Source organism: Elephas maximus, chromosome 3 (assembly GCF_024166365.1).
Source record: "Elephas maximus indicus isolate mEleMax1 chromosome 3, mEleMax1 primary haplotype, whole genome shotgun sequence".
Classification (NCBI taxonomy): domain Eukaryota; kingdom Metazoa; phylum Chordata; class Mammalia; order Proboscidea; family Elephantidae; genus Elephas; species Elephas maximus.
This window is the reverse complement of record NC_064821.1, coordinates 82,073,215-82,090,401: the sequence shown is the minus strand read 5'-3', so window position 1 is coordinate 82,090,401 and position 17,187 is coordinate 82,073,215. Positions and strand designations below refer to the sequence as shown.

The window sequence follows — 17,187 nt, the reverse complement described above, 5'->3', positions numbered from 1 at the left end:
AGCAAAGTAAAACCAAAGTATCTTCACTGTAGGAGAAGGGAAGAGATGGGAGAAAAGTCAGTGGGCTAATGCCTGGATGGAGGGTGGGGTCCTCTTTATGAACTAGATTGAAAAACTAGCCCAACAACTAACAGAAGACACAACTTATCAAGGAAAAAAAATGCTTTAAATTTCTTGAGCCTAGTACATTTTTCTGCATAGGTTCTTTTTTTCTTTTTTGAGGAAGTCTAAGTATTTTCTCCCACCAACTTTTTTTTAAGAAAATTTCAAACTTATAGAAAAGTTGAAAGGATAGTACAAAGAAACTCACATATTCCTTCCTCAACCACTGTGCCACCAGGGGAAACCCTGGTGATATAGTGGTTAAGAGCTACGGCTGCTAACCAAAAGGTCGGCAGTTCAAACCCACCAGGCACTCCTTGGGAACCCTACGGGACAGCTCTTCTCTGTCCTATAGGGTCACTGTGAGTTGGAATTGACTCGACGGCAATGCGTTTATATATATATATATAAACACACACACACACTTTAAAGTTTTTTGATGAGCAATGACAGTAAAATGCAGATATTGATCATATTTTTTTCATTGTAATTAATATGTAATCTGGGGATATTTCTTTGAGAATGTGTGAATACCCTATTCTTCCTACACTCATTGGTTGGCATTCTTCTGTAAGGAGGGCTTTCCTACCACACACAATACAGGAGAGGTCAGTACAGCTGGACTAAACCAAAAGCAAAGAGGTTTCTTGAATACAACTCAACACTTCGAAGGCCAGTGTAGCAGGGGAAGGGGTTTGGGGACCATGGTTTCAGGGGATATCTAGGTCAATCGGCATAATAAAATCTATTAAGAAAACATTCTGCATCTCACTTTGGAGAGTGGCATCTGGGCTCTTAAACACTAGCAAGCAGCCATCTAAGATGCATCAATTGGTCTCAACCCACCTGGAGCAAAGGAGGATGAAGAACACCAAAGACACAAGGTAATTATGAGCCCAAGAGACAGAAAGGGCCTCATAAACCAGAGACTACATCAGCCTGAGACCAGAAGAACTAGATGGTGCCTGGCTACCAGCGATGACTGCCCTGACAGGGAACACAACAGAGAACCCCTGAGGGAGCAGGAGAGAAGTGGGATGCAGACCCCAAATTCACATAAAAAGACCAGACTTAATGGTCTGACTGAGAATGGAAGGACCCTGGAGGTCATGGCCCCCAGACCTTCTGTTAGCCCAAGACAGGAACCATTCCCAAAGCCAACTCTTCAGACAGGGATTAGACTGGTCAATGGGATAGAAAATGATACTGGTGAAGAATGAGCTTCTTGGATCAAGTAGACACAGGAGACTATGTTGGCATCTACTGTCTGGAGGGGAAATGAGAGGCAGAGGGGGTCAGAAGCTGGCCAAACGGACACGAAAAGAGAGAGTGGAGGGAAGGAGAATGCTGTCTCATTAGTGGGAGAGCAATTCGGAGTATATATAGCAAGGTGTATATAAATTTTTTTATGAGAGACTGACTTGATTTGTAAACTTTCACTTAAAGCACAATAAAAAAAATTCTTTTGTTATTTAGAAAGGTTCATATTTTAGTTCTAGTGATTACCTTTATACTAATACTTTTTTATAATGTCCTTGTTCTCCTTTTTCCTTACTAAAGTTCCTACTATTTGGTTTGTCGGCTTATTATATCTTTTGACGTCCACCTGTTTCCTATGCAATAATCAATTAACTTATCCTATTTTCACCTTTTCCTCCCTCTTTTTTTTAGTTGTATGATTTCTTTTTGTCAGAATATAACACATAATCTTCCACCATTGTTACCATCTTCATTTTAGTCTTAGATTTTCAATTAAACATTGAATGCTGACCATCAGTCCTTTTGTCAAAATGTTTCCAGTCATCTCTTAGATGGATGAAGCTTATCTTCTGGTAGATTCCTCAGGAAGGGCTTGTAAGTATAATATTCCCTGAGTTCTTGCTTGTTTAAAATTGTTTTTTTATAGCCTTAATACCCAAAGACTGGCTGACTATAAAATTCTTGTCTCACGTGTACTTGTCTCGGGAAAATACTACTCCCATTGTTTTGTATGTTGTTGTTGAGAAGCCTGATGTCTGTGTTCTTTTTTATTTGTAATACATGACTTAGGTTTTGGGTGGTGGGGTGGGAGGTTGGACAGGGCTCCAGCCCTGAGGACTTTTCGTATACTTTAAAGCCTAAAAGTTTACTGGGATATGCGTTAGGGTTGACTGTTCTGGGTCCATCTTTCCAGGTACACCATGGGTTCTTTCCATAGGTCTAGGTTTTTTATTTCTAGAATATTTTCTTGTATTATAGTTTTAAATATATTAGTTTGGTTCCACTATTTTGCTTTTCTTCTTTAGGATCTCCAAATATATGTATGTTAGACCTTCTTTGCCTACTTTCTATATCCCTTTCTCTTTGATCCTTTTTACTGCTTTCGGGAATTTGGTTTTCATACTTTAGTTTTTTTTTTATGCCTTTCCTCAATGCCATATACTTTGTTGTTGTTAGGTGCCATCGAGTCAGTTCTGACTTACAGTGACCCCATATGCAACAGAACGAAACACTGCCTGGTCCAGCACTGTCCTCACAATTGTTGCTATGTTTGAGCCCATAAATCTATTCTCCCTTGGCTAACTTTTAATTCAGGCTTTATCTAAGATAATTTTGTCTTCTTCTTCAATTTCTTTCCTGAGTTCAATATACTTTCATTTTACAACTTTTAGTTTTTTGTCCATTTTGGGGTTCTGAATTTTTGAATTTCTGATTCAAGATATTATGTCTTATCTGCAAATGCTTGTTTAAGGACATTTAATTCAGGCTGATGGACTGTGTAACAGTTTTCTGTTTTGGAGGGAGGATGTTCATTACTTGAATGTTTTGATTTTCCTATTTTTTCTTATAGTAATTTTGTATTAATGTCACCTGCCACTTTCTGTTCATTTTGTACTTCCTTATTCTTCTGAATCAGCAATAATACAGACAGATGTGAGCATTTGGAGAGGCTTACTAGATTTTTTAGTTTAAGAGCACCCTCTTCTGTTAGTACAGTGAAATGATTATTTGGGGGTAGAAGGATGGTGTATCTTTTGGTTTTGTGATTCTCGTTTCAACCTCTTGTTTGTTTCTTTCCCTTCACCATCAAGTCTCCAAGGAGCACCTGCTCCTTCTCCCTATCTCCCCAAGAAGTGATTCTTTTCCAAAACTACCACCTCTAATCCTATATATTTACAATCCCTTATTTTTGATCCCCCAAGGAACAAGAGTTCTAACCTATCAGATTTCAGGCCTGTTCTCAGTATGTCTCCACTAAGGGCAGCTCTTTCTATCTCTGGAGATTAAGTTATTCCGTGTTTTGTCACCTCTAGCTCCCTACTTCCTCTCCTCTTTTCACCAGTCTCCTCTGAACTCTCCACTCTGATGCTGGCTCTGTTGGATTTGGGTATTTACATGCCTACTGCCATGTAATTTGAAGTTTGTAGTATCTGTCTACTAGATGTGGTAGTCATGGGTTATAGGTGATTTATTTGCTTCCCTTGTTTACCTGTATAGCTTGTTTTGTTTTGTTTCTAAGAATGTGTGGAGGGATGCAGATTTAGGCAGCTATCAGTATTCTACAGGAAGCCAGAACTCCTCAGGAAGTGTCACTTTAGATAAACGTTTCAGGAAAACAAGCAAACCTAAGAATGTTTCTGGCATTATCTCATCTATACTGAAAGGACTCGAAGGATAAAGGAGAGCCACAAATGGTCTCAGAAGTGAGACAATCTTTAAAAAGGCTCAAAACTCTGTCCTGAGTAAAATGGGGTAGCTTACCTGAGTAAGGTTCCACTGCAGTTGCTGAGCTGGCTGAACTCCATACATAGTCTGGGGCATAGCTGCCAAGCCTGCCATGTAGCCAGCCTGCTGGGTGGTCATCATTCCATTTGGCACACCCATCATTGATGCCTGCATGCCACCCATATAGCCTGCAGGCATGGCCATGGGGGCAGCAACCATCCCAGAAGCTCCTGGTTGAGTTACCATGCCTACTGGTGGGGGCATCATGCTCCCCATTATGCTGTTAGGAGGTGTAACCCCAGGGAAGGTGGGGTAGGCTGTGGGATATGCCATCTGAGCTGGAGCCATGAACATTGCTGCCAAGAAAGCATACATACAGATTTGTTAAAGAGGAAAGAATACAAGGTCAACCCAAACCCTCACTGGCTATTCCTTTCCAGCTAGAATTTCTCGGAACTCTTCTTTTATAAAGCAAAGCAACTAGGCTGATTTCCTACAATATTTGCTATGTAGGTCGTTGACCTGGCCACTTCCCTTTTAGGGTCCAGATCCAGACCTTGAGTCAGACTTCACAGAGGTGTGACACCAGACCCCACAGAAGTATGGCTCTGAGTTACGCTAATATCTATCTGCTGACACTTTGTAGCTTCATGAGAAATGTCATGCTTGTTTGGAATATGATGTCCTGGATCCCAAAGCAACAGCACTCTATTACAACATATAATTCCTGCATGTAAGTCCTCATGTTTCTACCTGGCACTTTGCCATAACTCTTTTCCCCCATGAAATCTACCTTGGGCAGGCATTTGAGGCGTCTGGGATCCATACAGCGAAAGGATGGAGTCTTTAGAGAGCTGTTTCTTGCCTGTTTCCTCTGATTTGCTCCCTGGCTCAGGAAACAGGTTCAGATTTTCAGGAACAGAGCCAGCACTCCCTGCAGTTGGCATGGATCCTACAACCTTAGGGCAAAGAGGGCAGGGGGTGAATTGGAATAGTCCTCATGGGGGTCTCTTAAGGACCTCCCTCACATCTCTGCTGCTTCTAACACTTGCAATAAGAATTCATGGCTCAAATTCATAGCTTCCTGACATTTTTACCATCCAAATATCTGAAAATACCTGATAGTTAAGCTCTGGTACAGTTCTTTGTTCTCCAGAAAGCAATGTGATTTGGTGCAAAAACAGAGCTAAACAAAATAAAACTCCACAAAGGATGCAACCAGAAAGAACTAAGTTTAAATTCTAGTACAACCATTTACTAGTTGTATGACCATAGGCTACTCACATAACTTTTCTGAACCAGCGTTTCCTCATCTACAGAATATCCATTTTGCAGGGTTATGGTGAGAATTTGAAATTATAAATGAAATATACAAAATGATACAAAAAAACACTTAGCACTGTGCCTGATACATAGCAGGCACTGTACAAGTGGTAGCCATAAAAACTTTCAAGTCTTTCATACCTACGAATTCTCTGGCAGTAGGTCAGGCTGAGGAGCTGACCCAAAAGTATCAGCCTTTACAATTTGACACACTTTTGCTAGAAGCTCATTAAAAGGGCCTACCCATTTAGGGCAGGAAAAAAAATAGAATGAACAGTAATACTAAACTGTGACTCAGATGACACAGTGTTAAGGGAAGAATCAAGAAAACCAAAGTCCAATTCCACCAAGGAAGCATGACTTGGTTCCATGGTTAAGTTATCAAAATCACCCTTTCCAGAATGTTCTTTAATCCTGGGAAGCCCCTAAGACTCACCTTTCTGGAAACTGAAGAAGAGGGGGATGGAACAGAGGCCAAAAGATCTAAATCCTTCTCTAAGGTATTGCTGGTCTTACTATTTGCAATGGAGCAGGCCACAGGAGCATCTGAAAAGAGAGATGAAAGTTAAAGTGTAGCACTGCTCATTAAGCCCACGCCTTCCTTCTATACTAGACAAAAGGCATACAGAGAAGGCCCATCATGCTCCATCACAGACCTAGAAACCTAAACTTCCGGAGCAGTCTAGCTTATATGAAGCTCCTCAAAATAGGCCTCACCTCACATTCCCCAGAGTACTCTGTAGGAAGCCTGCAGTCCAGCTCTGAGGCATAAAGCAGCAGAAACCCAGGCCTGAAGGGATATATCAGCACTGCGCAGGGGGGCTGGCTATCTCCTTTCTGGCTATTTGAAGGGCAAAGCTGTGTAGGATTCATTTTCAGAGAGAAATGAAAGGTTCAGAAATTAGACACCTAATAGCCAATAACCTAAATCAGCAGAACTGGACTGAGACAAAGTCAATCGACTGGCATTGTGAAAGCTAAGGGGTAGGTTCTGTTTCTGAAAGGGGCAGAATCTCTAGTTTAGGGTTTCGAAGTTTGGAGAAAAATGTCCACAAGGTAATAGGCCATCTCAGAAAAAATTCACCCATGAAAAATGAAAGGGGTAGGGAATGGGGTGAAGTACACGGAAGTGGCACAGGGCTCACAGGTGCTGGTTTAATGAAAACTGCTACCATTTATTGAGCGCTTAGTATGTACCAGGCACTGGGCTAAGAGTTTTACAGGTATTATTTCCTTTAATCCCTCCAATAACATCTTCAAAGTAGAGGCTATTACCATCTTCATTGTATAGATCAGGAAAGTGATGCTTAGAGGTTAAGTGAACTAAACCAAGGTCACACAGAGAGTCAGTGGCAGAGCCCATGCTCTTAACCACTATACTGTACTGTTGTTCTGAAAAACGTCACAGTAAACACTTCCTCAGAGCCACTGCTTAGATGTAAAACATACAGGAAGAATGTGAGAGAAAAATCTTAGTGAAGAAGCTACAAACTGGAGAATCCCATTTCTGTCTATCTTCCCAGGGTCACTGAGACTTCATGGTAATTTTTAAGAATACAGGAGCTGAAAAGTCTTTAACCCTTACCAAAAAAAAAAAAACAAAAACCCTTACCAAGGCCCAACAAATCCATGACAGGTGCTGTGGATTTCGGCGAGCTTTTCCGAGGTAGCTGTGGATCTTCTTTTTTCTGTGGCTAAGGTGAAAATATGTTACAGAGAGAAATGAACAGGTGTTTTTTAAACTTTTTCTCCCCTCACCACTCTATAGCCATGTGCTATGGTTGCTGTCATTTAAAGAGGGCTACCGAAGAAACAAAACTCAGGAAGTGTCAGGTGAAAGATGAAAGAATCAAGCCAGGAGGCACAAGTGTATAAACCAAACCTCAAGTGATAAGTGAGGATAACCTCTGTGCTTGTTTGGCTTTCTGAAGAGACAGAAGACATTTCTGAAACCAAGTCAACCACAGATCAGGGGGATCCAACAGAAGTAGCAACTTTTGGTCCCAGGAAAAGCCAAGAAGAAAGATAGATATCTGATGGCACAAAAGCCAAGAGCCAACAAATCTCCCAATGGTTAGAAAACTTTTTACTTTCATACCAAAAGGGAGATTAGTTTAAAGATTACCTAATTCGCTCTGCCAGTATCACTAATGACTGTGTTCTGCATACAGTGGGATTCAGAATGATGGAAGACTCTTCCTTAAGAAATAGTAAAAAGTCCTCTCTCCCAAGACTCCAAGCTCTTAGATAAGAGTATCTACTACTACAGCCACAATATCTCCTGTGAAAAAAGAATGGTGTCCACTTCAATATGACAAAGCAAGAATACAAGAAGGGATCATTTTAAAATGGATTAGTGTGGCCTGGCTTCTAGACTGTTCTTAACTGCAAAAGGAAATGAAGTACAAAAGATCTAACACAGAGAAGGACTAATGTAGGGGTAGCATCTTCTCAGAAGTGTCACATAGCCTTAGCATTGTGGCATGGAACATGTCTGCTGCTTAGCTGGCACAGATGCAGTTCCAAAGCTCCCATCTGGCCCCAAAAAGAAGTGTTACAGAGTAGATTAGGCAGCAGCAAGGCAATGGGAAAGAAGCAGGAATGGCATCAGGCAATTTAATCTAACTGTGGAACCCTTTAGCGCCAGGTACAATGGTGAAATATGGTATAATTCCCAAACCACCTCCCCATAGAGACTCCCGCCTCTTCCCTGAACATATATAAATATACCTGAGGCCGTCCACACGGTATAAACACTTTATCACTTACCATTTTCACTTTCTCAAAAACAACAGGTTCCATTTTTTTCTCTGGAGCTGGTTCACTCCCTCTTTTCCACTTGTCATCTTTTTCTTTCTATTAATAATTTGACAAACAAAACAAAGAACTCAGGCCCCTTGGTAACTAATAGTTCGATAAATTATAATCCCAAGTGCCCAAAAAGGACACAAAACATCCCTATTGATTCTGATGCAAGAGTCTGACAAACTTGGGTAGGGGGGGAGCTCTTGGTGTGGGGGCACGAGAGTTGACCTCTTCCACATGAGCCTCAGTGCTGTCAGAGGCACGCATCAACATCTTAAGCAACCCATAATGGCCCTGCCTCTAGGTACTGTCTAACCCACTTGTGATTCTTGACATTTTCAGATTAGGCTATCTACAGAAGCTAAAAAATTTCACCAGTTTGCTGTCCATTTTTGCCCCAATTTAACTTGCTCATGCTTTGAGAGGTCTCCCCTCATCTTGGTATATCGGCAAAGAAGTTCCTATTCATCTTATTCAGCATGTAACCTTCACAATTTTATAAATTCAATCATAGGGTCTCTCAATTTTCATCTCCTTTTTTAAAATAAACCTCAATTTTGAGCCCCTTAAAATTAAAAAAAAAAAAAAAACACAAGGAAATAAGGTAAAAAACAGCAAAAGGGTTAAAGTATCCTTTTAAGGGTGTCCTGCATGGGCCACCTAATAAAGCCAAAAAGCACATAAAAACAAAATATTAGAAAGTCTCTCTCAGTTTTTGCTACTTTCAGAGGAAGCTTCACAATACTTTTACAGATTATAACATTATTAGTCACATTTTTAATATCAAATAAACTTCTAAATGTAAAATAGAACTACAAACTAAACTTAAAAATACGGACACATAAAAGGTATAACATATGTATGAAAAAATGTTCAACCTTGCTAGTGATTAAAAAAATGTACTTTAAAATGTATTTTGGGGGCCCAGATGGATCTAACTAACAACGATAACATAATCTAATGTCCACAAAGTTAAAGTAAAACCAGTGCTCTTATACATGCTGGAAAAACAAACAAAGCAGTGTGAAATGGTGTAATTTCTGAAAAGTATATTGGCAAAGGTATGAAGACACAAATACTGAAACCCTTTGCCCTAAATAATATCATATCTGGGAATATATCTTAAGAAGTTAATCCAAAAGATAGAAAAAGTTGTATGTGTCTTGAAGTTCACCCCAGAATTATTCATGCTAAAGAAGAACTTAAAAAACAACCTATATACCACAGAACAGCCACTCACTGAAAAAAGATGTAACAATTAAAAATTATGAAAATCCTATAAGTAACATGGGAATGCATGACATGTTGAATGGAATAAAAGCAGAAGACATTCTATGTAACTGTTATAATTACGTCCCCCAAAAGTAACTATATAGAAAAAAAAAAAAAAGGAACACACTAAGATGATAATCATTTAGTAAAGATGGTGAAATTGCATGGACTTTTCCCTTTATTTTGCATATTTTCTATAAAATAATTTTATAATCACAAAGAACACATGCAACTGTATCTGTTTCATACATAGAGTAGCACTTAATATTCATTATCTGTCTTTCGGAATAAACTCATTAAAAATTTCCCATGTTGAAGTCAAAAAGTTTTAACTGTCCATTAAAAAAAGATATTCTTTAATTAACAAAGCCAGTTTCTTTTCAGTTTGATATTAAATGTCTTCACTTAGCAAATATTAATTCTTAATATAAATATCTTCCCAAGAATATTTTTAAAAGTCTGAGCACATCAAATAAAAAATTTGAAATAACTTTTTGGTAAACAGGATGTATTTCCTTCCTAAATGAAAACATCCTGTTAGCAAAAGAGATTTGTCTTCATGGGTATGGTCCACCGGTAATACAATTATGAAAGAACACCTGGAGGACTCTATCTCCATTCACCAACTCTCCCCTCCTCCTCCATATTCTGGATTACCTCAGATACCCTCCTCTGGACCTCATCTGATTTCATATCTCAGGTAAAATGAACAGAGTTGGGTAGATTGACACCAGTTGTCTACAAATAGAGGGAAATGTGTGCGCTTTGTTTCCAAACTCTTTTTGATGATATCATGTGAGCGTTTTTTTTTTTTTTTTTTTTAAACACTGGATTAATTCCTTGTAGGAACAATTATGATAGGTTTCAGGTCCCTTTTCTGGATGACTGAGAGATAAGAGTTCTTTATACTAACAGAGGAGGAATTTTTTTAACCTAACTACATATATTCCCCACGTGTCTGTCAGTTTGTCATACTGTGGGGGCTTGTGTGTTGCTGTGACACTGGAAGTTATGCCACCGGTATTCAGATACCAGCAGGGTCACCCATGGAGGACAGGTTTCAGCTGAGCCTCAAGACTAAGACAGACTAGGAAGAAAGACCTGGCAGTCTACTTCTGAGAAGCATTAGCCAGTGAAAACCTTATGAATAGCAGCAGAACATTGACTGATATAGTGCTGGAAGATGAGCCCCCTAGGTTGGAAGGCACTCAAAAGATGACTGGGGAAGAGCTGCCTCCTCAAAGTACAGTCAACCTTAATGACGTGGATGGAGTAAAGCTTTCGGGACCTTCATCTGCTGATGTGGCACGACTCGAGAAGAAACAGCTGCAAACATCCATTAATAATCGGAACCTGGAATGTACGAAGTATGAATCTAGGAAAATTGCAAATCGTCAAAAATGAAATGGAACGCATAAACATTGATATCCTAGGCATTAGTGAGCTGAAGTGGACTAGTATTGGACATTTTGAATCGGACAATCATGTAGTCTACTATGCTGGGAATGACAACTCGAAGAAGAATGGTGTTGCATTCATCATCAAAAAGAACATTTCAAGATCTATCCTGAAATACAACGCTGTCCGTGATAATATCCATATGCCTACAAGGAAGACAAGTTCATATGACTATTATTCAAATTTACGCACCAACCACTAGGGCCAAGGATGAAGAAATAGAAGATTTTTATCAGCTCCTGCAGTCTGAAACTGATCAAACATGCAATCAAGATGCATTGATAAGTACTGGCGATTGGAATGCGAAAGTTGGAAACAAAGAAGAAGGATCAGTATTTGGAAAATATGGCCTTGGTGACAGAACAATGCCAGAGATAGAATGATAGAATTTTGCAAGACCAATGACTTCTTCATTGCAAATACCGTCTTTCACCAACATAAACGGCGACTATACACATGGACCTCGCCAGATGGAACACACAGAAATCGAATTGACTACATCTGTGGAAAGAGACGATGGAAAAGCTCAATATCATCAGTCAGAACAAGGCCAGGGACCGACTGCGGAACAGACCATCAATTGCTCCTATGCAAGTTCAAGCTGAAACTGAAGAAAATCAGAGCAAGCCCACGAAAGCCAAAATATGACCTTGAGTATATCCCACCTGAATTTAGAGACCATCTCAAGAATAGATCTGACGCATTGAACACTAGTGACCTAAGACCAGACGAGTTGTGGAATGACATCAAGGACATCATCCATGAAGAAAGCAAGAGGTCACTGAAAAGACAGGAAAGAAAAGACCAAGATGGATGTCAGAGGAGACTCTGAAACTTGCTCTTGAGCGTTGAGCAGCTAAAGCAAAAGGAAGAATTCATGAAGTAAAAGAACTGAACAGAAGATTTCAAAGAGCCTCTCGAGAAGACAAAATAAAGTATTATAATGACATGTGCAAAGAGCTGGAGATGGAAAACCAAAAGGGAAGAACACACTCGGTGTTTCTCAAGCTGAAAGAACTGAAGAAAAAATTCAAGTCTTGAGTTGCAACAGTGAAGGATTCCATGGGGAAAATATTAAATGATGCAGGAAGCATCAAAAGAAGATGGAAGGAATACACAGAATCATTATACCAAAAAGAATTAGTCGATATTCAACCATTTCAAGAGGTGGCATATGATCAGGAACCGATGGTACTGAAGGAAGAAGTCCAAGCTGCTCTGAAGGCATTGGCAAAAAACAAGGCTCCAGGAATTGACGGAATATCATTTGAGATGTTGCAACAAACAGATGCAGCACTGGAGGTGCTCACCCGTCTATGCCAAGAAATACGGAAGACAGCTTCCTGGCCAACTGACTGGAAGAGATCCATATTTATGCCTATTCCCAAGAAAGGTGGTGATCCAACCAAATGTGGACATTATAGAACAATATCATTAATATCACACGCAAGCAAAATTCTGCTGAAGAGCATTCAAAAACGGCTGCAGCAGTATATCTACAGGGAACCACCAGAAATTCAGGCTGGTTTCCGAAGAGGATGTGGAACCAGGGATATCATTGCTGATGTCAGAGGGATCCTGGCTGAAAGCAGAGAATACCAGAAGGATGTTTACCTGTGTTTTACTGATTATGCAAAGGCATTTGACTGTGTGGATCATAACAAACTATGGATAACACTGTGAAAAATGGGAGTTCCAGAACACTTAATTGTGCTCATGAAGAACCTTTACACAGATTAAGAGGCAGTTGTTTGTAGAGAACGAGGGGATACTGATTGGTTTAAAGTCAGGAAAGGAGTGCGTTAGGGTTGTATTCTTTCACCATACCTATTTAATCTGTATGCTGAACAAATAATATGAGAAGCTGGACTATATGAAGAAGAACGGGGCATCAAGATTGGAGGAAGACTCATTAAGAATCTGCGTTATGCAGATGACACAACCTTGCCTGCTGAAAGTAAAGAGGACTTGAAGCACTTACTGATGAAGATCAAAGACCACAGCCTTCAGTATGGATTACACCTCAACGTAAACAAAACAAACTGGACCAATGAGCAACATCATGATAAACGGAGAGGAGATTGAAGTTGTCAAGGATTTCATTTTACTTGGATCCATGATCAACACCCATGGAAGCAGTCGTCAAGAAATCAAAAGACGCATTGCAATGGGCAAATCTGCTGCAAAGGACCTCTTCAAAGTGTTGAAGAGCAACGATGTCACCCTGAAGACTAAAGTGTGCCTGACCCAAGCCATGGTATTTTCAATTGCATCATATGCATGTGAAAGCTGGACAATGAATAAGCAAGACCGAAGAAGAGTTGACGCCTTTGAATTGTGGTGTTGGTGAAGAATATTGAATATACCATGGACTGCCAAAAGAACAAACAAATCTGTCTTAGAAGAAGTACAAACAGAATGCTCCTTAGAAGCAAGGATGGTGAGACTGTGTCTTTCATACTTTGGACATGTTGTCAGGAGGGATCAGTCCCTGGGGAAGGACATCATGCTTGGCAGAGGACAGGGTCAGCGGAAAAGAGGAAGACCCTCAACGAGGTGGAATTGACACAGTGGCTGCAACAATGAGCTCAAGCATAACAATGACTGTAAGGATGGCGCAGGACTGGGCAGTGTTTCATTCTGTTGTGCACAGGGTCGCTATGAGTCGGAACTGACTCGACGGCACCTAACAACAACGCATGTATTATTTTACACGTACTTGTCTATAATGAAACTCACCTGTTTAATACCTCTTTTCACACAACCTGAAAAAGATCACTGTGGAGCTGATTCTAATTAGCTTGACTTTTAATTACCCGAAAGGGCTTAGAGCCCCTGCAAACTCAGTGTTTTCACTGGCTAGTATATCCTCCACTAAAAAAAAAACAATAAATACACAGACAGACAGATAGGACCTGTGCTAGAACTAAAGAATCCCATATTCTCTATACTTACATGGCTGAAGAAGTAGTCAACCATTTCTAAGAGAAATAGTTAACACTTTTTCCTATGTATGTTATACTTCCTTTTTTTCTGTATTTTTAAGTTTACTTTGTGGTTCTGTTTTGCATTTAGACATTTATTTACTGTAGACTCTTGTCAAAGACTTTTTGATAGTCTAAACCAGTTGCCCTTGAGTGAATTCTGACTCATGGCAACCCCATGTGTGTCAGAGTAGAACTCTGCTCCATTTGGTTTTCAGTGGCTGATTTTTCAGAAGTAGATTGCCAGGCCTTCCTTCTGAGGCACCTCTGGGTGGACCTGAACCTCCAATCTTTCAGTTAGTAGCCAACCATGTTAACCATTTGCACCAGCTAGGGATTCCTTTGATCTAAAAGCCATTGCTGTTGAGTTGATCCTGACCAGTCTAGTCATTATTTAGTGGTTCTCTTTTAGCTGTCATTAGTCAGGCATATTCTCTTCTTCCAGAAACCGTGTTATATTTTCTCCTGTGCATTATACTTGTTCAGGTTATCATACATTGTATTTCAGATTCTAACCATATGCCTAAGATGGAAAGTGTACTTCACAACTGGAACCCTCTGAAACCCTTCTCTGATCTGAACAAGGGTCCCATTGGCAATCGATCCATCAGTACAATGGGTATTGCCAGGTAATACTGGAAATATACTTTGGCCATACTCAAGGAACTTTGGTGACTTGGCTACATCTAATTTTATTGACTTCATTTACAGAAAAAAAAAAAGTATACATGCATGTGTACATACATACCTTCTACACATATATTATTCTGTTTGATCTAGTATACCCAACATGTCCATGTCAAGAAATAATTTGGAACTGGGAATCACTAACAACATCTAAATAGAGATCAAGGCAAAGAATTTCACTAATGGTTTGCCCTGCCTATCGTGTAGGCAAAACTTTATTCCATGATATCTCATGGTCTTGATTCAATAACTGGCTCTTTTCCACTTCTGCAATTTTTAAATGGCTTTATGGTATTTTGGTAGCTGTTCTTCAATTTTTTTTCTAGCTTGATTTATAAGTAAGCTACTTATTATGAACAAAACTTGAAAGATTTACAACCAACCCTAAAGGCATTTATGTCCAGACTTCGGTCCATGTATTTCTTCTTCTCATATTTATCTCGGATAAATCCTTCAACAGCTCTGCAAAAAGCTTATTAAGGAGGAATCAAACAAGTCTTACCAACACTATGAATAAAAAAAGGTCAGTTGGTATCCCATGGAGCTTTGTTCTCCCTCCCTCCCTGGTTTTCCCATATGGCTCATGTCTCTTCATATGCAGTTTCCCTGACCAAAACCTTAGAATGCCTCCTTCATGGTTCCTGCAGGGAATCATTATTTCCCATGATTTTCCTTAGAGCGATGAGAGCAGCAGAGGGATTAACCTTCACATTGACATCAGAGGTGGCTGTGGCTGTTCTAGAACACAACTAAAGCAGTAGATTATCTATTTTAAAGCCTTTAGGTCAAAGGGCCTCAAAAAAAGCCACCTAAATTCCCCTTAAAAACATAAACTTTTGTGCCCCATTGTCAGATTCTGACCTGGGGTCTTCTAGAGGGTGCTCAAATCTGATTTTAGCAGGTTCTACCTGCACTCACCAGAAAGAAAACTCTGACAAAATTATCTGCAAATCACATTTTGGGAAACATGGCCTTAGGGATGTTGGTTTTGTTTGCTGGGTACCATCTCTTGTTGAAGGGCAGGGGGAGAAAGTTATTGATAAATCAGTCAACAACTGTTCATTCTTTCACACAGGACATAAAAAGGCAATGAAAATGAATGGCAGCTTTGCTGACTGCCAGGGCTCAACAGAGCACAGTGAGCTATTCTTTTCATCAAACAATAGTTTCAGAGATCCAAAAACTATTGGAGATATCACTTTATAGAAGAATTCACAGTGAAACCACTGCATTCTTAATTCCTAAATGATTGTTCCATGTGACACAACATGACACCTGTGACATCAGGAAGTATATATGTGCTTTTTGTGTGTCTAGGTTATAGGAGAAGAAAATAGGCAATGACTTTGACTAATCTACACAGAGATGGCTTAGTCAGATCACAGGCCTCAAGTCATATGTGACTCTCCTAAAACATCAAAATACCATTCAGCTTTCTAGATTGCTCCAGAAAAGATACAGGTCTATCTGAGGTCGACGAAAGGTCTCAGGAAGGTAGGCTTCATAAAGGCGGTTTGCTTTTCCATTCCCCATCTCTTGCATGCACTGCAGTTAAAGAGAATATGGAAATATGGAATGTCAGAGCAGGAAAGAACAGAAAAAATTCTCACCTAATTCCACCATTTTACAGATGAAGAACCAGTCTATAGAGTGGCAGAACCAAGATTTAAACCTGTGTTTAAATTCATGATTCTCTCTACTCTACTAGGAGTCTCCAACCATTTGCCTCCACAGCTGTCTCCCTCCCCCTTGTACTGAAAGATTTGCCTCTAGAAATCATTTAATTCAATAATAATTCAAGATCTCATTTGGAAATCCAAGACACATAGCTACCCATCAAACTAACTGGCAGGCAATAATCATTATTACAATTCTGAGTTTATACTATTAATAAACCTACTCAGCTTTATTGCCAATAAACGTATGTTTCTTAATTAAAAAAAAAAAAAACAACCCTTGCCATAGAGTCAATTCTGACTCATGACAACCTCAGCATGTTACAGAGTATATTTGCTCCATAGGGTTTTCTTGGCTATAATCTTTATGGAAGCAGTTCATCAGGCCTTTCTTTGGCAAAGTTGCTGAATGGGTTCAAATCTTCAACTTTTAGGTTAGCATACAGTACAGCCCTCAACACCTGTGAGGGATAACATCAAAGATGTTTTTAAATCTTCAAATCCTCGAATAACCCCATAGCATGTGATTTCTTTATAAGACAGAGTAAAGTATAACTGAAAAATATAACTCACCTTTTTAGATCTTTACTGAATCTATAAACACAGTCTAAAGTAATTTTTAAGCCATTTTGTGGCTAAGAATAACCTCTTCTTTCCATCACCAACATTAGCAACTGGTTTTCTTTCGGACCTCTTTTCCTGCCCCCAAAAGAAAGTTTTTTTGTTTTGTTTTGTTTTTTATCACTTTAAAAAGTTTCAATGCAGGAATAGAATAGAGAATAATGAAGCTACAAGATGTAGCAGAACTCAGTGTGCAACCAACACCACTATCTAAGCCGAGCTCTTAACTACTTATGCCACCAGGGCTCCATACGCATTTTAGCAATAAGATATTGTTATAAGTCTACGATTTGGGTGTTCTGTGTGTGTAAATATCTAAAACTAAAATGTTAAATCTGTAAATGCTATGAGTCTTAGAAAATAATCCAAAGATTCTCCTTAATACCTTCATTGGCCCATGGTGTAAAAGCCTATACACTGTGTTTTGAAGGAGGTAAAATATAAGTAGAATAACTCACATCTTAAATAAAAAAGATCTAAAAGTTCTCTATTAAGGGGTGATAATTTAAGTATTTATTAATTTTAAGTATTTAACAATTAGAAGTTTCTTTATC

The 17,187-nt window shown here is 39.4% G+C and overlaps 2 protein-coding genes across 4 annotated transcripts in view; one reads left to right on the top strand and one right to left on the bottom strand.

Annotated features, from left to right (window-relative positions):
* Positions 1–17,187, top strand: part of COL9A2 (collagen type IX alpha 2 chain) — a 135,146-nt gene that overhangs the window by 33,505 nt on the left and 84,454 nt on the right. The window lies entirely within an intron of this gene.
* SMAP2 (small ArfGAP2) overlaps positions 1–17,187 on the bottom strand; it is a 55,904-nt gene that overhangs the window by 1,898 nt on the left and 36,819 nt on the right. For both annotated transcript variants that reach the window (XM_049878912.1, XM_049878913.1), the window contains exons 3-9: positions 15,796–15,881; positions 14,720–14,798; positions 7,900–7,986; positions 6,743–6,824; positions 5,567–5,676; positions 4,601–4,766; positions 3,844–4,163 (exon numbers count right to left, since the gene is read on the bottom strand). In XM_049878912.1, coding sequence (XP_049734869.1) covers positions 3,844–4,163; positions 4,601–4,766; positions 5,567–5,676; positions 6,743–6,824; positions 7,900–7,986; positions 14,720–14,798; positions 15,796–15,881 — 930 coding nt within the window. The remainder of the gene's footprint in view (positions 1–3,843; positions 4,164–4,600; positions 4,767–5,566; positions 5,677–6,742; positions 6,825–7,899; positions 7,987–14,719; positions 14,799–15,795; positions 15,882–17,187) is intronic.